Source organism: Ciconia boyciana, chromosome 2, assembly GCF_034638445.1.
Source record: "Ciconia boyciana chromosome 2, ASM3463844v1, whole genome shotgun sequence".
NCBI classification, from domain to species: domain Eukaryota; kingdom Metazoa; phylum Chordata; class Aves; order Ciconiiformes; family Ciconiidae; genus Ciconia; species Ciconia boyciana.
Genome location: NC_132935.1, coordinates 17,669,386 through 17,693,401, shown reverse-complemented (window position 1 = coordinate 17,693,401; position 24,016 = coordinate 17,669,386). Strand labels below are relative to the sequence as shown.

Below are 24,016 nucleotides of genomic sequence, written 5' to 3'. Positions count from 1 at the left end.
CAGTATCTTTGTGTCATTGTTGCATTGTCTGTATTTGAAGTAAGGCTGTTATCCCAAAATGAAGAAAACCACATTTGGCATGTGATTAAAACAATTCAGTTAGAAATGGGTAAGGTAAGGCAGCTGTTATTAGGAAAGAGAGTGAATCTAACAAATAACACCAGTTTCTAATAAATCACTTCAAAACTGAGAATATGATGAAGAGAAACCACTGAGAAAAATAGGCCCGAGTCTTAATTACTACAAAACATTTTACGTCCCACTAATAGTATAAATGTGTGTGAGAGCTAGCATATTGAAAGAGACTGAAAAGACAAGAACAATTAAAATCCTCATAGTCAGCATGAAAGCTTTTTAAACATACTTCAACATCCACTAACTAGAAAGGACTATCACATTTTTTATGTCTAAGGACCATTATGAAAATCTTTTAAGAAAAAGTTAGCTATGCCAGAGATTATTAGAAAACTAATATTCTGTGAAAGATGCTGTTTCTTTACTAACACAGTTCTTCCTCGAAACAGTGCCAACATTTACTAGCTGACACTGCATGAAGTGCAGCTTTTAAACATGCTGCTCCTGATCAGCAGTAGAAAGAACTGAGAACTGTATTTTAGAATAAAAATAAACCAAATCACTGGGCAGATCATGTGCCTGGGTGTCACCTTCTCTCCTACACACCGACTTCCTGGAGAAAAGGAGGCTGAGGGGAGACCTTATTGCTCTCTACAACTACCTGAAAGGAGGTTGTAGAGAGGTGGGTATTGGTCTCTTCTCCCAGGTAACAAGCAATAGGACAAGAGAAAATGGCCTCAAGCTGCGCCAGGGGAGGTTTAGACTGGATATTAGGAAATTTTACTTCACTGAAAGGGTTATCAAGCATTGAAACAGGCTGCCCGGGGAAGCGGTTGAGTCGCCATCCCTGGGAGTATTTAAAAGATGTTTGGATGAGGTGCTTAGGGACATGGTATAGTGGTGGTTTATGGTTTGTCGGTGTGTAGTGTACCTAACACTTGGTAGTGTTAGGTTTACGGTTGGACTCGATGATCTTAAAGGTCTTTTCCAACCTATATGATTCTGTGATTCTGTGATTCCCTTTCCACTAGTTCAAACATAGGAACTTTTGTGGCTTATTTTGAATGTCAAACCATGATTATGTAATCATACATTGTAATTTCTTTTTAGCAATGAAAAGGAAATATTTCTGTGTTTTATAGTTCTAAGTGATTAGTGCTGTATTTACCTATGTTTCACTACTCATATCTGTGAAGTCTATTTTGCTTATTTTTACCTACTGCTATGCACCTGAAGCCCTGTGGAGTCTACAATGATCCCAATGAACTTTGGATTCATATTTAGCGCAATGCTGAAGTATAGTGCTGTTTGTTTCAGTATTTGGCAGTACAAGGAACTGCATGTAATCCAGAAACATTGTGGTATGCATGGTAATCTTTGTGTGATACTGTGTTTTAAAGACTTGCTACAGGATCTTTTATTTAATTAATTATTTTGTTCTCTGTTTCCTCCCTATTGAAATGGCTGAGCAAATGGTAACTAAAGCTGATTGTTATACTAATTTTTTTAGTGACTCGCTTTAGAGTACTTAACTCATGTAGAATATGTGAGGCAATTAACAGTTGCATTAAAAACTATTTCGTTTCTGTACATATTTTAGGTCCTTGCTAATCTGACATGTATAGGTATGAAGCAATGGACAAAAGAGTGCTTCAAGGATTGTTTTAACTTTCTCACTGTTAACACACTAAGGTTCTAATACTTACCATTATAAATACAGATAACACAGGCTACCTGAGATATTTTTCAGGTAGTAAACTCAAGAATGTATAAGTTAAGAAATTTCATAATTACATATTTCCCTATTTTCAAAAGCTGCAATCAAAGCGTCCTTCAGGAAATACATTAACATTTTCTCTATCAGAGGTATAATGTTAATACTATATACTGCATGAAAACTGGGTCACTGCCTGAAGAAGGTTGGTCAAGATAAGGCAGAACTGAGGTAGAATGGAAATCTATTTATTCTGCTGTAAACTTCCTTAGAAAGTCTTTTTCCAGCTGAAAAAAAGTTAAAATAGACCTCCTTCTGCTTTAACTTTGCTGGATTGAATGATTTTGCATTGAGATCTACAGATGGCTCCCTGAAGCTGTGATTCCCCATTATGTCTCAGCATGTCTGCAGTTCAGACATTGTCAATAATGAAGGCACTTGTAACTGTACATAGTTTAGCTTTCTTTCATTATGTTCCTCTTAAAAAAATCCCCTCCCATTCCCTTATCATTCACATGTCCCTCAAAGTACAAATGATTTCATACAACACAAGCACAATACAGTAACGGGCATGAGCCAAAGAGACCCATGAACGTACTAGAGTAAGGAAGCCGGCTGCTAGGGAAACTGGCCTTCATCATGACTGCATTTTCTTGTTTTTCTCTAGTGGAGGGGAAAGCACAGGAGCTGTTGCCAAAGGCATTATGAGCCTGAGAAATTTGCTATAAATTTTAGGCAAAGTGACAACGATAGGAATGTTGAAGCCATCCTCAAACATTTTCTATGCAGTGAGAAAGTGAAGAGTTGCATTTTTGTTGAAAGTTTGTATCACTTTTGTCTTAACCTTTCTGACTAGCTTGGTATAAATTGGTAAAACTTAATAGTGAAGTACTGCTGATGTTCTTACCATTGTGTAATTTAGCTCTTATATTCAGGGAGGGAATAAAACAACAACAAAAAAACTGTTATGTTATGCAACAAAACATTAATAGGAGAATACAGACAGAATGGGCAAACTTCATACAGTCTGCAGAAAACATCCTAGGAAAATGAGAAGCATAAAGAGGAAAATTTGAAAATAATATGATGTTTGTATGCAAATAAGATGCTGATGATCTTCCTTTTCTTACAGTATATTCTGCTAATTTGCCACAAGGCAATGTAAAAAGGAATTACAGTGAGCTAGCATAGTAGGAAACCTTTGAATGTTCAAAGGGGACATTCAATCATTTAAGGCTCACAATATAACATAGTGTGAAATTGTTATAATACAGTGGGAAACGGCCTACTTAGCACAGAGGATGCTCCACTCTGCATGGCTGCTTTGTGCTCTGTGGAGGAGCATCCAGTGTTCCCTGCAGGTCCGCTTGCTCTGTACAGGTGAGTGGCTAGGCTGGCTCACCAACAGATAAACCTCCCAGCTGAGGGGAGAAAACAACAGGAGGATACCTAAAAGAGTTTCATGGCTTGCTATCAAAGTAACATTTGCATGGAAGTAACAACTTTTAACCCAAAGGATCACAAAGTGTATTGCAAACTGATATTCAAGTTGTCCTTCATCTGTCTCTATGAAGCAGCGTCTCTGGAGTCAGGCAAGAACATGTTGCCCTAAATGCACAGACAAGGATCATTTGGCTCTTTTTCTCCTCCTTTCTCACTCCCAACAGGGAAAGTCATCCATTGCTTGTGAAAGCTCAGAATTGTGCTGAGATAAAAAGAATCCACAAGTCTCTTCTCAAATAAGAACAAAACAATCAACTAACCAAACAAAAATCTACCACAAGGATTATAATGGAAATAGTAACAAAAATTGATTTGGGTGAGGTTGCATAAGCAGTTCCTATACCCAGGTGTTTGAACTGCACTGGGGAGAAGTAATATTTCAAAGTCAAAACTAAGTTCCTTAATGTAGTTACAGCTAACTAGTAACCTACAAGTACATTTTTCTCAAAATGCAGAAACAAGTAACAATTACTTTTTCTTATTATTTTTGCAAATATAGAACTTATTTTCTCAAATTTTATCTGAGTCTTTGAAATTTGTAGAATGAGAGGCACTGGGGTAATCTTCCCTTTTTTTTCCACTTTCTGAAAGTGAAACTTTTTTTAGGAATTGACAGGAATAAGAAAAAAAGTTCACAGCCGGGAGTAAGTGAAAGAGGAAACACACATGCTCATATGTTTATTTTGTAGTTGTGTAACAGCTATTCAAGAACCTGCTGCCTCTCAGCTGAGATGTGCTGATGGATTGTAGGAAGTAAATTATTTCAACACCTGTAACCGTGTAAGTTTGGTCGTATTGTGATATTCCATGAACTGCGTGAATGGACACAAAGTTTCAGAAGCTAACACAGATGGTCAGCAAGCTCGGAAGGATAAGACACCGAGCAGATGCATGACTCTAAATGGCAATGTTGATACAGTTGTTCAGTTGTGGTTTTAATTTTCTGTGTCTTTCAGCATTTTAAGTAAGAGTATTCACTCCACTAGACAGCAGGGAAACGGTTTGGTTTCAGATGCAAGACATGACTCATTACTGAGCTGAAACTCAGAAATAACCCATGTATAAATGCAATATGAAAAGTAATACAAATGTGAAAGTGGGATAATTCTCAGAAAAAGTATCTCTTTCAGGTATCTCTTATTCTGGCAATTTTGAAAATATTGCACAGCCTCATTCCCAAATAGTACAGTAACAGATTCATAGCCCCAATATTGAAAAATCAGTAAGATGTACACTTAAATCTCATTGAAACTGGTAGAAATCAAGCATTATCTGAGAGTTTATTTGAAGATAGTTATTTTTTTCTCCTAGTGAAAAATCTAATTCCCAGAAACTTTGTTGCCCTTCTTAACAGCATGTATTAGTGAAACACAATGATAAAAATGAAGAAATAGTTGGAAGTTTGGGAATAAATCCTTCAATACAGTTTGATCTTAAACTTTAGATTTTTTGTGCTGTCTGCACTGGGTTTGGACCCACCCAGTTTCTCAGAACAGTTATTAAAATACTACTGTTGTTTCTTAATATGCAGATATGAAATGATATTGCTTGCTCTTTTTTACTTTGCTATTTATGTAACTGAAAAAAAATCTTGCAATAATAACCCTAGAACGGGCATATAAATAGGTTTTTATGAATAATTATTCATGATTTCCATCTGTTTAAAGTAATTAAAGCAGATTATATTTGACCCACTAACTTCAAGATTTTATTTTTGTTTTTCTCTAGCAAAGGACAGTAGGAATCCCCTTGAAGCCAATTTCTTATACAACTGTAAAGAACTGAAGACTTCAAAGTGCATTTCGAACTACAATGTAATTTTTTGGCAATCTGTGGTAAATTGCAAACCAAATTTACTAACCCACAAATAATGAAGCTGTTTAACAGAAAAATTAACTTTGTTTTTCTCCTGACCGTTACCTGCAAGAATGCAGTTATTTGGTTTGGAACTGTGCATTTTGTAATACACCCATATTTATTAATTTTGTATTCAAACAAGAAACTAAGTGAACGAAAATTCTGTGGACGACACTCCAAAATAGCAGTTAATGCAGTTTTTGGCACTAGTAAATCTTAATGATAACCAGGCCAAAAAGGTCTCTGTGCTTCTGTAACATCAGAGAAATATAGAAATCCTCAAGCTTTGGGATTACAATCAAGACAAACATCTGCACTGTAACAACACTGCTTTCTTAAATCACATTTAAATGATTTCTCAAGGGGCTATAAACACAACCCCTGCTTCCATTCAATCCAGACATGCATCAACCCTATGAATACCTAATTTACACATAACATTATGTAAAATGCTCTTGGTATTGTGCTTTTTCAAACAGATAGGACTGAGCTTAGATGTAGTTTAAGCAGACATGAGTGAGTATTATGATGATGTTTTTGTCTTGAACTAAAATAATGCCAAACAGTACCAGCAGCCGTAGAATGGTTATGAGCTTGCATTAAGTATGTTGAATTGTTCTGTGTAAAACCCACAAAAATAATGTTTTCCCATGAGTCTGTACAGAGTTTGTAAAATACATGGTGGAACAATCATGAGAAAAAATGTCAGCACTGCTGTCCTTTCTTCATGGAGGGCAAAAATCTTCTTCTGGCTTAGTAGAGGGTATTCTGTGGGAGGTAAATAAGATTGGAAGAAATTATACGGGAGAGGGTTTCTTCTAGTTTAACACAGCTTTGTCAACAGGCACAGAGAAAAGATGGAGATACGGAACGTTACAGCACCTTTTGAGGCAGGACATTTCTGTGGAGTCCCTTTGCTTCCTATCTCTTACTTTGGTAAACGTTGCTACTTACCGTGGGACAGAGAGGGAGGAGCAAACACCAGTTTTTAATGGAAAGATGCACTGAAGCTCAACAAATTGTCCTTAAATTAGTGCAACAATTAGGAGTGTTCAAAAACACTTTGAACAATAATGTGATTAATATTGAACCTAAATTATTCTTTTCTTTTCTCTTTTTTCTCTTTTCTTTTCTTTTTTCTTTTCTTTTCTTTTCTTTTCTTTTCTTTTCTTTTCTTTTCTTTTCTTTTCTTTTCTTTTCTTTTCTTTTCTTTTCTTTTCTTTTCTTTTCTTTTCTTTTCTTTTCTTTTCTTTTCTTTTCTTTTCGCTTCTCTTTGCTTCTCTGCTTCTCTCTTCTCTTCTCTTCTCTTCTCTTCTCTTCTCTTCTCTTCTCTTCTCTTCTCTTCTCTTCTCTTCTCCTTTTTCCTGCTTTTTCTTTTCTTTTCTTTTCTTTTCTTTTCTTTTCTTTTCTTTTCTTTTCTTTTCTTTTCTTTTCTTTTCTTTTCTTTTCTTTTCTTTTCTTTTCTTTTCTTTTCTTTTCTTTTCTTTTCTTTTCTTTTCTTTTCTTTTCTTTTCTTTTCTTTTCTTTTCTTTTCTTTTCTTTTCTTTTCTTTTCTCTTTTCTTTTCTTTTCTTTTCTTTTCTTTTCTTTTCTTTTCTTTTCTTTTCTTTTCTTTTCTTTTCTTTTCTTTTCTTTTCTTTTCTTTTCTTTTCTTTTCTTTTCTTTTCTTTTCTTCTTTCTTTTCTTTTCTTTTCTTTTCTTTTCTTTTCTTTTCTTTTCTTTTCTTTTCTTTTCTTTTCTTTTCTTTTCTTTTCTTTTCTTTTCTTTTCTTTTCTTTTTGCATTGAAACAAAGGACTGAACTAGTATGTGCTTAGCAAAATGTTCTACTCAACTATATCTGAAATTATTCCTTTTCATCCATTTACTGCAAAACTGAGACTTGGCTTCATGACTGGTCCAACTGACCAATTTTGCCCCTTTGATTTTTTTCATATCTGAGACAAATTCAAAGTTTTTCACAGCATTACACTTTTCTACATTCTTCTGTTTACTACAGTTGTGTGTATTTATGCCTCATCTTGAATAAGAAATCTTTATTTAAACCTTCAAAATCTTGTAACTTTTCCAAAACTTTCTATGTAGATTTCTCCAGACTCATACTTGTCTTCTTGTGTGGAACATATTGTATGGTTTATCTAAAATGTTTCCACCAACTCTAAATTAAATTCCAGCTATCTTGGTAAAGAGGTATTTTCCTTTTGTTTTTGTACAGTGCTAAGGAACTCTTCCTACATGGCAAGTACTAGCAATGCAGCTGTGTAATTTATCACTGAGCACTGAGTAGTCAACACACCTTCTAAAACACTTTCCCCTAGCATTTAGAAGCAGTTGCCTTTTAGATTAAGCAGAACTATTATTTAATAAATCTCAGAAATGCCCCTCAGAAGATTAGGAAAGGAAGTGTAGAAGGTTATTTAACATGCTCTGCTTAGAGGATTTAGATAGCAGACTGTAATTATCCAAATTGGAATTTAGCCAGCAGATGAAGGCTAATAACAATATTCTGTGAAAAATACCACGCAATCTTTCAGGACCAGACATGCCAGCAACATTTCGTCTGAAACATGGCAACTGCAACAGCTCAGTGTCTCTAACACTTTGCTTGGAATAGTAGTTCAGTTCAAATTCTAGAAAGAAAAGTGCTTTCAACAGAATCAGCACCGTTTCCTGCAACTCCAGAAATATATTTTTTAAGTCTGCTGTTAAAGTACTGAACAATCTCATCCTACCTCAGAAGTACCATGAAAAGCATTCTGATTCAGCCCACAGAATATTTATGGCTCTTCTGTGTGGAGAAGGCAACATATACAGGCAGCCCTCTTCTCCAGTGGTTGTGGGGCTTGACCTAGTGAGGTTGGGTGGTTATAAGTCAGATGTTGCAGAGCTGAGATGGATTCTTACACTTCTTTCAGTGGCTATTCTTTCAGTGGCTAAACCATAAGATAGGAGGTCCAAGACTGGAGTTCAGAAATGTAGGTTGGGTTCTATGTTCAACATACTTCACATATGAGAGAATTTAAGTCCATTAGCATTAACAGCAGCTAATGTGCTAAGGGCTGGGATTTCTGTGGGCTGCCAATAGGGAGCTCTCAAGAAAGAGGTACACTGGCATCTCTGTCCGTAGGCTTGCACTCTTACTTCATTTAGGCACCTCTGTGAAACTGTGATTACAAGCCTGACTCTGTATTGGGCCTTTATGCCTGGGACTTCAACAGCTCTCCCAAACACTTTAAGTGGTTGAACTAATCTTTTCCATATTGCATAGTGGCTACAGCTCTTGTCCACTGTCTTCTTCTGGATCTATAGTTTTGTATTCAAGCTTATGGAAGGAGGTGTGAGACAGGCAGAATATTATTCCCACTAAATGTTTTTCGATAAGGCTGTCATCCAGGAAAAGGGAATTCTGGGTACAGATCCATTAATCAGAATAACTAATCTTTTTAAGTTTAGTCACTGTCAACATACAAGAACCTTTTGACAAGGGTCCCCACCAAAAGTTATTGAAGAAAATAAGTTACCACAGGACAGATGGAAAAAACCTTTTATGAACGTAAAGCTGGTTAAAGGATAAGAAGCAGAGTAGGGCTTAATGATCACTTGCTTAGATGAGGAAGAATCAAAAGTGGGGTTCCCCTAGGACCAGTGGTGGGATCAGTTTTCCTCCACATCTCCATCCCCAATGGAGTAAGGACTATGCAGTGAAATTTGCAAGATTGGAGATAATGCTAAGATCCTTTGGGTAATCACATGATGCACCAATGTTGAGGAACTCCAGAATGTCCTCACAAAATGAATGGGTGTGCAAATGCATAAGTAGGTGAGTTTCAGAGATTAATATGCATATAGGAAAATATATCTAAATGATACCTGCATGATGCTGAACTTGGAACTTAAAGTTTTGATCTCAGAGTTGTCACTGACATTTATCTGAAATCATCGACTTCGTGTTCCATGGCAATTAAGCCCCCCCTCCGTGAATATTGACCACAATCAGGAAGAGAAAGACAAAGAGAGTAAGACAAAGTGTAACTTATCCCCTACAGAAAACCTTGATGTACCCATATCTTGAGAACTGCCTGAAGTCCTAATCTCCACATGTCAAGAAGGGCAGAGTGATGTTAAAGAAGATATAGAGATGAGCAAATAGCTGATCTTGGAACTGAAGCAGCTGCTTTATAAGCAGAAATTAAAAGTCCAGGACTCTTTCTGGAGAAGGTGGCAGTTTGGAAAGAAGGTATCAGAGCGGTATATTCCTCTGTTTTCCTTCAGGATATTTTCTTTGAGCTTTGTCAGTCCTTGCTGTGGGAGCCTTGGAGAAACAGATTTCATCCTCACAGCAAACCACAAAGGCCAAAAACAAAATGCTAGACGACGTTATGTTTCAGTGAAGGGCTACTGTGATGTGTGATAGTTGTTCTGTAGGGACACCTGTGTGTCCTGGCTGGTGCACAGAGGTTGTGTGGAGATGGAGTAAGGCTGCTATGTCTGAATCATCCATCCTAAGCAGCCTCTGCAGAGCAAATGCTGTCTAGTTTTTCAGGTGGTTATAGTCTGGACAAACTGGGGAGGATTTTCATGGGGGGAATGAAAAAGACACTGAGAAAAAGCTCTTCCAGAGAAACTTCAAGACTCTAAAGTTGGCAGATAATGGAGTTTCTAAATTATGGAGTTTCTAAATTACAGAGTCTGATAACTACTTTTCTCTCATTTTTCTTATCATTCCACTCCATTTTCTGGAGAATTTTTCTAAACATATCATCCTCTATTTCATTCCCCCTCCAGTGCAGAAGATTTTAGCACAGGTGGTCAGTATTAAGGCAGTGAAATGTCAATTTCTGTATTTGTTCTTGGTTGGGATTTTTTTGCCATGTCAAGTCAATGACAAATTTCTTCTTTGATAATTCCTCATTGCCATATAAAAAATGGTTGATTGGATCTGTTTACTCATACCTTACCAGAAAGGTGACTCAAAAAAGATTGAAAAATTGAGGTGAAGTTAAACTTTTAAGCATCACTGGCTGCTTTTACAGTCCCACAGAAAGTTACATCTTTTTTCAAATAATTTTTTGGTCACTGCTACCTCCATAAGTAGATGCCTGGAAGAAAATATAGCATTGCTACTGTTCAGCATTTCCAACATAAAGTTCCTTTTTTCCTCCTTTCAAGAATTTATATATTTAACTCCATTGTGAAAGATTAGACAGATAAAGAAGCTTTCAGCAGAATCACAATACAGGTAATTACGGGTCTGTCAGCATTTCCATTATGAACTCCATTTAGCTTTAAGGGCTTAGCATTTTTCCATCATTTCAGAAAATGTCAAACTGAAAGCTGGCATGCAGATTAGCAGCCTGGATGCAAATTTGTTTACACAAAATATTTAAATCTGCTCAGCTGTTTTTGATTTAGAGATCAGCCAGAAACTTTAAACTCTCAGGGTTTTTCATGTGTTTCTGCCAACTTCTAGACCAAACCACAGTTAAAAAAATATGATTGGTTAATAAACTGTTGACTCTTTGTCTTCTAAAGTTTTGAAATTATTTACTCTAGGCTTTAAAACAGATTTTAGAATTTCTGCTCATCTTGCAACTCTAGTCTTTCTCCTGCCATCTTTATAAATGAATGATGAGTTAGAATACGATTCAAAAACTATAATAAAACCTAATAGTAATCTTAAAATCTGAAACATTTTTTTTAGAACTCACTTAACTACCATCATAAGACAGTGAACAGAAATGAACCAAAGCCCGTAAGGTTTTTGAGAGTGTCAATTAGCCCACTAGCTCTAATACCATTTCAGGGTACTGGCCAAAAAGAATCTGATGGAGTTCAACTGTTACAGTTTTTAGTTTCATCAGTTTAGTCCCGTGCATAATATGAACAATTTTGTAGAGCTGTCACATCCTGAATAAACTGCTCTGTATTAAAAGGATGTATTTTGTTTGTTACAACAATCTGCTCGGTTCTGCTAAAAGTCAATGACAAATCTTCTTTTCATTTCAGTGGGGACAAGCTCTAAAATAATCTACTGGTAAATATTTTAATAAGGTTATAATTGAATGGATGATCACCCTCGTTCAAAAATACACTTCTCACTTGAGAAATAAGAAGCTTTGAATGGAAAGACTTACAGCCATCAAGCAACATGACATAGAAACACTGTTAGAAACATTAATTGAGCCATCAATAGAAATGAGATAGAAAAATAGTATTAAGTCAGATATAAAAAGAAGACACTGAGATTGTAAAATATGGATATTCAAGTAGATAATGAGCATATTTAAAATACTGATAAGAGATGGGCAAACAGGAAAAATCAATGATAAAGCTTCTCAAAAAATGCAGTCATCCAAGTGTGCCAGGCAAAGAATAGGAACCTAGCCCCAAGCAGTCTGTGAATTAAAAGCACGAAAAATTATGGTACATAAGAGATGGTGCAAATAAACTTTGTGCAAATGAAGCATGGAGGAAGCAGATGAAGAGAAAACAATTGATCAACTAAATATATCCAAATCAGTTTGGTCAGAGGATGTTCACCTACAGGACACTGTGTACTGGCTTAATAATGCAAAAAAACCCCAACTTTGAAGAATGAAGAAAATGTTCTTCCGAAAACATCTCAGATAGCATTAAAGTACAGCTGTATCTTCATAAGTGTCTGCAAATTCTTTAATGATGATTCAGTGCTCATTGTATTGCGTACTACATTTTTAAATAAATGATCCATTCTCCTCATAGTTACCTCAGACTTACTCTAAATTCTAGCAGGCAATTCATGTCTTCTTAATAATTATAGAGATTCTGCTGAGCAGATTCTCTCCTTAGCTCATATCTGTGGCACACTCTGACTCTTTAGATTAGACATTTTTGTTAACTCAGCGGTCAATGGATTTCAAAGAGGTGACCAGTACGAGAGGCCCCAAAGGGAGCAATCTGGAACAGTACCTTTCAGAAGTCAGATACATAGCAAACTCTCCTGATTTCATTGAAATGCTGAAAGTCAATCTTGGAACAAGTGACTAGCAGAATCCCTACATATCTAGCCCTGTTTTACCCTATGTGATTTTTTTTGCCTTTTCCATTTCACTTTTTTAATTAATCTACAATATTCTGTAGAATCCAGAGTCCTGACTAGTCTGTTCTGGTCATCCCAGAATGATGATATTGGTAAAGGATACAGTAGTAATATTAGATCTGTAAAATTTCCCTTACCATGTCACATGAACAGTTTCATTGCATACACTGAAGCTTGAAAAACAGAGAAGATACATCTTGGATTTCCAAAATATACCAACTATCCAAATTTTAACTGTAATCTGATTCTATAATGTTTATTTGTATGCAAGTAAGGATTTTATCTTTAAGTTACTATTAGGTTTTGACCTTTTTTAATCATGTGTTTTGAAGTTTCTTTGTTTGGGGTGGAGGGCTATTATTTTGATTACCAAAAAATAATAATGTAGACAGGCACAATAGACTGAAGAATGAAAACAAATATAACTGAAACTCCACTCTTCCAATCTTGCCTTCTTGCAGATGATTTAAAATCCAAAGAACATCCTGAAAAAGTTAGTAAATCCAATCTATGACCCTAAGGCTGGGAGGATATTTCATTTCCTAACAGAATACCCTTACATGGTTATTACTTTGGGCCACAAAAGGACTTTACAAATGACATGGAAACTGAAGAGAACTTTCTATATTTTACTGCAGGCTTTATGGTTTTGGGACTTCTCCAGTGATACTTGTGGAGTGGGAAGAGAGTTTGGGAAGGGAGCCCAGAAGTGCAGAGGAGGCTGGATAAATTGGGAAAAATTACAGGAGCTAGCTGATGAGCTAGAATTTAAGTGTAGTAAAAATATATAGATAGAGCTTAGGAGAGTGGGGTTTTTTTATAGGTAGCTTAATTTAAAACAAGCCAAAATTAGTGTAGAAACTCATACAAATTTCAATGACCTGCAATTGTAGTACTAGAGAGATTTAGGAATTTTGGAAGCATATCCTTAGGAAAGTTACGGAGGCAGGCACGCAGGAGTCACCAACGCTGTTGGACTCATTCTATATTAAACATTGATTCTGTTGCTCATTGCTATTTCAGATAAATAGCTTTGAGAAGCATAAGTTTGTCAGGATGTTTACAAAAATCAGTGTGTCTTATATGGTTGATTGGTGCAACTTTCCACTGCTGACAATGAAAATGCCAATAAAATATATCATCTCACTTATTTGTCAGGGGAAACTTGTTATTCTTGCATGAGAAGACATAGGAGATTCTGTTGGCACTGTATCCTCCACGAAAAATACAGAAATCCTATTGCTAGTCTAGTGTCTGCGCTATTTTTCTTTCCACAGAAAGGGGCTGAAAATTAAACTTTCCCAAGAATGCTGAAGTACTTGCGTAGAAAATTGGGCCCCTGAAGAAGTGTAATAACATTCACATTCTTACAAGGTGTCTATAATTGCTATAAGGAGAATATAGTTGCATTTAGGATATATGAAAGTTCATTAAATAGAATCTATAAAAACCTCTAAAGAAATACTCTCCCAAATGTCAGAGGTATTTTATTTTCCCAGGAAGGAGTTGCCAAGATTGAAATAAAGGGTAAAGAGGTGGTATTATCAAAGTCTCTGAAGCTAATAACTATGTGAATTGTGTGAGGGAAATGCACAGTGCTGCGTGAGGCAATTGCACGCAGCTCTACAGATGCCTGCTACCAGAAGTATTGGCATGCACACGCACACTTACATGCATGTGTGTGCATGTCTGTGTTCCCACATGCACCTGGAGATGCATGAAAAAAGCATCTTTTACTACAGAGCTCATTGACTTGACTATGTGAGGTGGACAAACATCTATTCTTTTCTTCCCTTCACCTTTGGTTAACCAGGTAGGCTTTCCAAAAGTCAGGATTTGGACCCTTGTTTTCCAGTACATTTTAGATTTTGGCTCAGTATATTACATGTTTTTAAACTCTGAGATGGTGGTAAATACAAAGAATGTGCTAGCAGAAGATAAATACAATAAAATTAATGTGGAAACTTCCCTATTGTTGTGCTTTGGTTTTGCTACCTAATTCGGCATTTTCACATGTAACTACATATCTGGAATATATGATAATCCAATACAAGTAAAAGCAAATTGCATTAATAATTAAATCTGAAAGCATTCTAAACTGAAATCTATTTTCTCAGTTCCTTCCAGTTCCTCTGCAGGTATTAGCAGCCTTCCACAAATTCCAAAATTTTTTACTGGAGAACAAAAATGTAATAAGGAATCTTGAAATCAGGTTGTAAATTGGCTGTAATTCAGCATATGTCCTCACAAAAAGCATGAGTGTTCTGTGGTTTTAAGGACTGCAGCTTACATTGTGTTAGCATACTACCATTACATTGAATCTAGTGGACTGATCCCCAGAAGTGCTGACATGATCATCAATAAAATGTAGAAAGACAGAGCATTTTCTGAATGTATCCAAATTGGATACTTAGGTTTATAATGCAATGTGAGTTTTCCAAAGAGCACTTCTATTAAAAATTTCTAGTGTATTGTGAAATACATGGCCTCTGTTATAATTTGCATTTCTGAGTCAAATGAAATATATGTACAGAAAACTGTAATTCAAAACTCAGTATGAAAAGAAGCAGACGCAGATCTACTCTCAGAGGTCCTATTCTGGACTCTCTTGTTACTTTCAATGGGATCAACAACAGGCGGTTTAGAAGCCTGTTTTATATCCCTTTTTATAACTTCCATTCACCTTTGGATCAAAGCTGATACACAGAAGCAAAAATGCAACTTTTAGTATAGACTTTTAAAAGATTAGTTTTAATTAGGCTAAGCTTTGATTCCCAAAGAAAATTGCACAACAATCAGGAAAGCTAACTATAGTAGAATGTGAAATTTTCCTTTTGGATCAGATTAAATAATGGAGGAAAGGTTTTTTAATTCAAGTAATTCAACACTACGTTGAAAGGAGAAGAATATCCATACTCAACATTTACGTAGCTCATTCCAGCTAAGGACTCCAAATTACACTTGCAGATATCCACTTGCTGGGGCTGAATACAGTTCTATAAGAAGATAATAATTGCAGAGGGATCATTTTAACTGCCACTGAAATACAGCCACCTCTGAGATGTGATATGTCAGCCTCTTTAAATGTTAATAACAGTATTAAAATAAAATAGAAAATAGCACAGAAATATTTTTTCTGTATTTGAAAGGTTATTAGAGATTTTCATTCTACTAAAACCAGTTTTATAGAAACTATATTTGATAAAACTTTCCTAAATCAGTGGGAATATATAATTGTGTTAGTTAATTCTTTAAATAGTTAATCAGTTTTTATTAATGCTTTTAGTAAATGGTGTTTTTCTTTTCATCAAGCTTTCCTCCTAACATTTGCTAGCTATCACTACTTGCACTCTTGTTTTGTTAGTGAAATCAGTTATGTATTATAGTAGAATTTCCTTCTGAGATTGGGAATACACAATAAATTAAGAGGTAATGAATTGCTTAGGAAGCACATACATTTCAAGTTGTTACCTGCACCTTTGTAAGCTAACAATGCAGTCTGTTGAATTTCTTCATAACATAACCAAATATATGGATATAATTTCTATATGTGCATATTACATATGCATGTGTACACATATGTGTATACACAATTCCATGAGAATGAAATCAAACAAGTTGCAATGCATAAGGATATAAAGCTAATAAGATATGTAGATATGGGAGACAGATAAAATAGAATTCAAGGTCAGAAGTAGCGATTCATCATCTGTATAATCCAAGTAATTACTCAGTCATTTCTGCCTCAAGCATCTAGATTCCTTTAGTCCTATTGCAAAGATAGTCTGTGTTATTTACAGGCCTCAGGAGGTGAGAATTCATCACCCCATGAATCCTTCTGTGGTTGACTTACTGTTATTTACCTTATTTCTATGATACAATATGAATATGATACATGATGCTATGATGCATTTTGTAGAATCCAAGGGAAAATGAGCAGTCCATCTCTCTATGTCTGTGCTGGTTGCATCTCACCTTGCTCTTTGACAATATCATTCTATGAGAGCACCAGTGCTGGTGGAAGCCCTTGTATGCCATTCCCCAATACTTTGGGGTTGTCTCTCTCTGAGTAACACTGTTCCTAAATCTGTAAACTTATCCATCTAACATTTCAGACACTGGGAAGGAGATGATGAATTTCCACCGTTTCTTTCTTTGACATTTACAACAGTATTCAGCACTTGTAATGCCAGGATTATGGAGCCATAGTAAATCTTACGTGATCTGTAAGAACAAGGCAGTGAGACCATGAATGCAAATCTGCCCAGGAACAGTAAACAACTGAATGTAAACATCTACAAAAACATGGTGTGTCTGTGTGTATGCGTGCATGTTTATTTTAAAAAGCCTTTGTCATAGTCCGATATCCTTGTCCATTCCATTTCCCAGAAGAAAAGCTGGATGTTGGGAAAGAGATATTCAATATTTCCTAGTACTACTAGGCTTTTTTTTTGAAGAGGCAGGTGACATCTTGTACATTACATATCATGCACCCTTCTATTTAGGTCCAAGATCATTGCTAAATATTGTCCCTTGAATTTTTGATAAATGCAAAGATTCTCTCTTTTTGTAGAGAAATTGTACAATTTCGTTGAGAAGGAAACATTCTTCTGTGAAGTTGTTTGAAAGGCATGTGTTTAATGCTCATAAGAGTTCTGGAATTTTTCAATAAGCCTTAGCATGAAAATTATTCCTTCAAAATGGTGAGGTAAGTTTTATAGCCTTGTAATAGCAACTTTTATCATATGCCTCTCTGATTTGTTACTTAAATATTGCTTCTTCAAATATCTTGTGTAGTAAAAGCTCCCTTAACATTATAGGGGTCTAAGAAAAAAAACAACACCTTAGACTAAATTGTCTGTTCTCTGACTGTTCTTTCCTGGGATATTGCTTTGGAGTGATCTGGTAAACTAATTTCCCACAAAGTCTTTGTCCCATTGTTTCAACCTTAACCATTATGTCCAGAAATACAAGCCAAATGATACTCATCAGCAAAAAGTTCAGTCTGAGATGTCACAACCCCATTGAATTAGAATTGAAGTTTTCTGTTAGTGGAGAAGGAAAAAAAACAATTTTTGAAGCAGATCATAAAGCCTATCCTATTCCTACCACTTCCAATTTATCAAATTTTATAGAATTAACATTTTACATGTAATTGTAAGTTACTTTATAGATTTTTGCCTTTGACTTATACTGTCTCTAACTGTCCCAGCATTATAATGATGGTCTCACTTGGCCTTGCTTCACAGGTGCTAACTAGTTCCCCAGGCTCTTACTGGAGCCAGCTGGAAGCAGAAATGCTTAATACCTCTGAAAATCAGATAGTGTCCAAGACACCTGTTTTTAAAAAAGGAGAGATACAAGGCTATGTTATTCTTCATAAACTTTTCTCTGAAAGGGTGTTATAATCATGCAAATTGAGCCATCCCCACAGGATATTTCAAAATCTTTTAAAATGTCTCTAAACAATTTTGTGCTTTTCTCTCTCTTTACTAGATCCATGTGCATTCAATGGTCACAAATCTCAAATTTTTGGGGTTGACCTATGTAGCACATCAACAACACTGGGTATAATACAGCCAATTTTATTACAAGCTTCCATACTATTCAGTGCTTTCAGCCAGATGCAGAGTGTAAAGGATGGAGGATGCATATGAATGCAATGGTATGGAACTCAAGGGAAGGGAAGGGAAGGGAAGGGAAGGGAAGGGAAGGGAAGGGAAGGGAAGGGGAGGAGAGGAGAGGAGAGGAGAGGAGAGGAGAGGAGAGGAAAGGAAAGGAAAGGAAAGGAAAGGAAAGGAAAGGAAAGGAAAGGAAAGGAAAGGAAAGGAAAGGAAAGGAAAGGAAAGGAAAGGAAAGGAAAGGAAAGGAAAGGAAAAGAAAGGAAAGGAAAGGAAAGGAAAGGAAAGGAAAGGAAAGGAAAGGAAAGGAAAGGAAAGGAAAGGAAAGGAAAGGAAAGGAAAGGAAAGGAAAGGAAAGGAAAGGAGAAGGAGAAGGAGAAGGAGAAGGAGAAGGAGAAGGAGAATGAATAAACAAATGAGCAGAGCCAGGCCAGTCCATGCCTCTTAAAACATGATGTTCCGAAAGCAGCCTCTGGCTCGGGAGGACCAAAACTGCTGGCTGCTGAAATCCAGGATGATGTGCTAGTGAGTCTGTACTTGCTGTGTTTCTCGTGTCTTTCCTTAGGCTGCTGCTAATAGTCACCGTTGGACATAAAGGGCACTAAGCTGTGGGCAATTGATCCTACTTGACTTGTTCCTACTTCAAAAACAAACAAAACCCCCCACAAACAAACAAAAAAACAGGTAGGCTATAAGTTTCTGCTATGTTTATTGCACAGGACTTTTGGAAAAGGAGGGATTTGAAAGCACATCCACGGAGTTCTTTAGATCTCGTGGGCTGGTGCTTCCAAGTCGAGATGTTGACAACGCAGTTAAGATACAACCTATCCCTCTTCAGCCTGTATGAGTGAGGGGCTATTTCTGTGTGTTAAAAACCAACAACCAAACCACCCTAATGCCGTCTGAGACTTGCAAACAAAAGACTTTCAGGAGTCACCGAGCTAAAGAAAGCAAAGCCAAACGACGGAGGAGTATATTAAGAAGGCCTCCCCGGGGGTGCGGCCGCCTGGGGCTGCTGCGGAGGCCGGTGCCGGTACGGCTGCCGGTGCCGGGCGCGGGTGAAGCCTGCCGGCGGGCTGCCGCCGCTCCGTGCCGGCTCCGCCTTGCGACTGCCGCTACTCGCAATGAAAAAGCGGAGACTGCAGGCGACGTTCCTCTGTGCCCTTTGCGGGTGCCTAATGCCACCGGGCAGGGGAGGGAGAAGCGGTCCCTGGTGATGCTGCTGAGAGGAGTTGTGTGTTTTTTCATTTCTACCCTGCAGAAGAGGAGGAGGAGGAGCCGTGCGCTAAGCGGAGGGCATAGGGGAGCCTTGTTTTAGCCCTGAACTGAAGGAGAAGGGCGGGGGTGAGGGAGGGTAACTTTGTCTGCAACCCTGCAGAACTGTGTAGCTTGAAAAAAACCGCTTAGGTGCTGTGCGGAGCCCACGGAGCAGAAGCCCTGTGTGATCTGCCGGACCTTATGGGAAAGAGGCACCGTGGAGGAGCTGGACGTGTGCAGAGGAGTAGAAAGGGAAGGACGACGCTGCCCCTGCTCCAGGCAGTGTCCCCTGCACCCCTGCCTGCGTACACACAACGCGCGCGCGCACACACACACAAAGATGCAGCAGCGGCAGTGACCATCTGGAAATGAGGAAGCCTGAAGCCCCTGTTACTCGCCCAAGCGTTTCCACTTCGGGGACACTGCGAGTACCTCGCTGCGGCCACCCGTGCCCCACCGAGGAAAGCCATCCGGCGGTAGCCCCATAAGTCAAGCGGTGGGGAGGGGCTGGCGGAGCCTGAAGGGAGCGGGGTTTAGGTGGGAATGGGGGAGAAGGGGGACTGCAGAGGTGGCTGAAAGAAGCAGAGCACGCTTTGTCCCTGCTAAATATTCCCACATGCCAGGTACCCATCACTGGAAATGGAAATCCTTTCCATTTTCTCATCACTTCGGTCAATGAGCCGTTTAAAATCTCACTGCTTCATCTCCCTTTTATTTTGAAAGCTGCCCTTGTTCCGCTTGTCACAACTGCAACAGAGGAACAGAGGAACAACAACAGCAGAGGCAATGCTTCATTTTAGCCAGGCAGACAAAAGAGCAGACCTTGGTGCTCCATGCTCTCTGTCTTGGAGTGATGGCTAAACAGAAGAGATGGAGGAGTCTTGCGGTGTCTGGTCATTTTGCTTAATTTCCCCTCTGGTTTGCTTCCACAAACAGATCACAAGCATTTTCTAATTTATTTTTTTTTGGTGGAGGGAGGTGCCAAACCAAAGGGGTGCAGGTATGAATGATCTCTGTCCTAAATCCCAAGAGGTAAAGCTCACTGACACTGCTTGTTTCATTTTTGCATATAAAAGAACTGCCATGGATTTGACTTTTATTTTATTTTTTTTTATCCCCTCTCCTCTCCTTTCTGTAAGGGAGTTGGATGGTGGAAGTTTCCACTTGCTGCTCCTCCAAGCTTGGTTTGTATTTCCCATGCCTAAATGGTGCTTCTCATTTCTCCCATGGGAGGGTGGGGGAGAAGGGGAAGGAGCTTTCCCAGGTTTTTAGGAAAGAGCACATTTAAAGGGGAGAGCACAGCATCCATCATCCCCTGCAGCTGGCCAGGATTGAGCCTGCTTGGCATTTTCTAAGGGTTGAGTTGTGGGGGTTTTTTGTTGGTTGGTTGGTTTGTTTGTTTGTTTTAATGCCTTCTGTGCCTTCTCTCACTTTCCAATGGTGCCATTTCTTTGCTTTTTTACTCCATGTCTATCCAAGGAAGATTTTGCTGGAGAATGATCCATGGCGTAATGGGATATTGTGTAAGCAGTTAAAGATTTTCACTGAAGAAGATACAATTCCTCTTTACTTGAGCTCTTACTATCACCCCTTCCCCAGCAGTTCTGACAATTTCCTTCCTCCCATTTTCTCCTTCTTTCTTCTCCTTTTTCTAAACCCTCCCAAGTATTGTTGCAAGGTTCCAGAGGCATGAATTTATAGATAAACATGAAGAAGTTTTTTGTCTATATGTCTATATACATGAAGTGCATAGTTAATCAGGTATGAACATGGCTCTGTAAGCACCCTGAGATAGTATGACACCTGTAACAGTGGAACAGCTGTGGATCAAGACTGGAGAAATGGCAACAGGATGATGACAAAAGTAGAGGCAGATATCAAGCAAAGCTGTGGAAGCGGTCTGGATGACAGGAACCTCGACAACAGTTTAGGTGTTATGATGTGGTGCTGGACTATTCAGTAGAGGTGATTAAGCAAGGAAGGGTATGGGCTAGGGCCTGCAGAGATAGGGTGTGGTCAAAAGGCCTTGCCAGGCAATGGTAGAGCAGATGCAGGATCTGGGGAGTCACCTCGCTCCCAACATCTGGAATGTTTAAAATGGGCAGGTATTCATTCATTGTTTCCCTCTGCCAAGATTTCTGGGAGCAGAAGCGTGTGCTGACAAAATGGGAATGTAAATCAAGGTAAAATGTATTCATTCACGGGAGTGGGGAGAGAACTAAATATAAACGCCCAGAATAGATGCAGTGCTGCAGTGAGTCTAAGCCAGCTCTATGGAGCTTGGCAGCCCAAAGGAGCCCGCATCAGGATGTAAAATCTGACCTACCAGATTTGCAGTTCTGGGAGGACCCCCCAGTCCGAGGGAAGTCTACAGAAACTGCCAGGGTCAGCACCTGGGAAGCTCAGGCCCTGACAATAAAGAGGAAACCGCTTCACAGCATCTCTCTGGGACTGTACGTGGACAGGAAGAGAAAGGGCCAGTTTTGCAAAGCTCGTTTTTTCTCTTTTTTTTGGGCTGTTTTAGGTGCTTCATCCTAGCTTTTGCCCTCAGTATCCAGTGTTTTTTCCTCTCCCCCCGCCCAAGGGCAAGCTAAGCGGCTTCTCAACAGGTGCTGTGGAAACTTGCACGGCTCCCGCGGCCATCGCGACGCGGGGAGAACCGCCCGAGTCTTTAATTTTGTAGGATGCTGCCGCCCCGCGACTCGTGCTCACAAAGCAGCTGCTTCGGCAGCAGCTCCGGAGCCACCCAGTAGCCCCAGCGCCTCCGCACCGCGCCCGCTGCGCGCCGCGGAGCGGCACGGCGCGCTTCGCCGGCAGCGAGCCCATGACTTGCAAATGATCGCAGCCGGCAGGGAGAATGCATTAATGACGGGGGGGTGAACCAGGGAAAAGAAATGCCCCGAAAGCCCCGGGTTGGTCTTGATCGCAGACCTCCAGAGCGGGGCAAAGAGCGGGGAGCAGCTCGCTTCAATAGACGCGAACGGAGAGAAGCTGCCTGTAATTAAAATGTGCATTAACATCACAGGCAAGCCCCTTCCCCTCGGATCCCCCGTGTCAGGATAACGTGGGATGAGGTAAAAGCCCTCGCCTTCCCCTCCATGAAACACGGATTATCTTTATCACGCGGTGCAAATGGGGGGACAAGCAGCTGCAAAGCTCTACAATAAACTGTTTCATCCAAGGCACAGCCAGCTTGGGAAGGCACGCCTTTGAATCCCCCCCCCCCCCCCCCCAACACACCTCTTTCCCACCCGTGCAGGCAACCTCTGTAGGCGATAACCAAGTCTAAAAACTCGGAGAGGGTCGATAATGTCTACTAAATATTCTGGGTGTATGAGTGTGGCGGTGAGGAGGGATGAGGATGAGGAGGGGGATAAAAGGGTGATTAATCAGATATTAATCACTGGCCACAAACAAGGGGAGATTATTTCGGGTAGGCAGCCGAGTGTGGGGAGTTGCAGAATAGATCCTTTTACTGAAGGCACGCGTGATGGGATCAGCACTTCACCGTTTAGCCATGCCTGTGTAATTTTGAAGGTGCACATTATTCAAGCCACATATTTATTCTTTTCTCTGTGTGTGTAGCATTTCCCTTAACTGTCTGCAAGCACAGACTTAGTGGAGATATTTATGCCGCTAACTAGAGGTTTCCTTTTTGCTCTCCTTCCATGAACACAGAAGCAGGAAGAAAGCAAAATAGCTCCTGCCCCGAAAAAAAGAGACAAAAAAACCCAACCCAAACCCCTCACCTGCATCGGGGAAAAGGGACCAAAGGAGGGAAGAGAAAAGGTGTCGATCTTTGCACTCAGCGGCAGACCATGCCTTCAAGGCTGAATTGCTAACGTACCGTTTCGACAGCCAGGGAGCCCTGCATGCATACAAACAGCTGAGCGTGAAGCGCATTTCGGGCTGTGAGACGGCTACGCACACGCTGGGCTCCTCCGTAACTTTCCCCACGTAACGGGTTAAACTAATAAGTGCATCGATACAGGCATTCCCGCAAAGAGCCCGTTGCTCGACCGAAAACCAGAAATGTAGGTAATCCCCCACACGCTACCCTCATCATCACCTTAAAAAAGTCACCCGGTGGGGTTTGGTTGAATATATACTAGTTAGAGGCTATATGAACCAACTCACGTCTCCGTTTGAGCATACTGCAAGAATATTTATTGAGCCCCAGCTCAGTCACTGCATTGAACGCCAAGCCTGGCAAGCAAATACATTTCCTATTTCCGAAGAGAGCTCTGAATCAACTCCTTCTTTCCTCCGCGCTTTAGCGATCATTTATATCTTTCCATTGCAAAGTACCCAGGGTAAAAATATAAAATAAGAGATAGATATATTTTTAAATACACCTTGGTATAAGGCGAGAGCTTGCAACGCCCTGACCGAAAGCAAACGGACCCCTAAAAATATACCCCTCAAATACTACCCTACCTTTCACACACGAAACCATCAATAAAAAGACGAGGTTCCAAAATGTAAATCCACTTTTAATCTCCATTTTCTTCACCAGGATGAAGTCCAGCCGGCCACATTTAGTACATCCCCTTTCCCAAAAGTCTGCTAATTTCGTTTCCTTTGCACGGATTTCCCCTCTGCAGATCCCTTTCATATTATTCTTGAGAGCTCCTAATTCCTATTCCTTGGCCAGGCGCAGCGGAGTTGTTGCTGTTGATGGTGCGCGGTCACAGCTCGGAGTGAATGGTGTTTCTGGGATACCACAGCAACCTTGACGAGGACTCAACCATCTCTCCAACGGGGGCACAAAGTCTCAGCTACTCTCGATCGTGTCTGTTCCTTCCCCCCACCCCCCCGCTACCCCAACTCCCTGCACAGCCGAAACCCACCACAATCCTGGCTCGTTACAGCATCCACCAGGAGCCACGGAAGAGCATCTTAAAGCTCAGACAC

General features: G+C 39.4%; 1 protein-coding gene across 3 annotated transcripts in view; it reads right to left on the bottom strand.

Moving 5' to 3' along the window:
* The window catches only part of CSMD3 (CUB and Sushi multiple domains 3), a 782,968-nt gene extending 759,251 nt beyond the window's left edge, over positions 1 to 23,717 (bottom strand). For all 3 annotated transcript variants that reach the window (XM_072852006.1, XM_072852007.1, XM_072852008.1), the window contains exon 1: positions 23,540 to 23,717. In XM_072852006.1, the coding sequence (XP_072708107.1) occupies positions 23,540 to 23,717 (178 nt within the window). The remainder of the gene's footprint in view (positions 1 to 23,539) is intronic.
* Between the last annotated feature and the right edge of the window lie 299 nt (positions 23,718 to 24,016).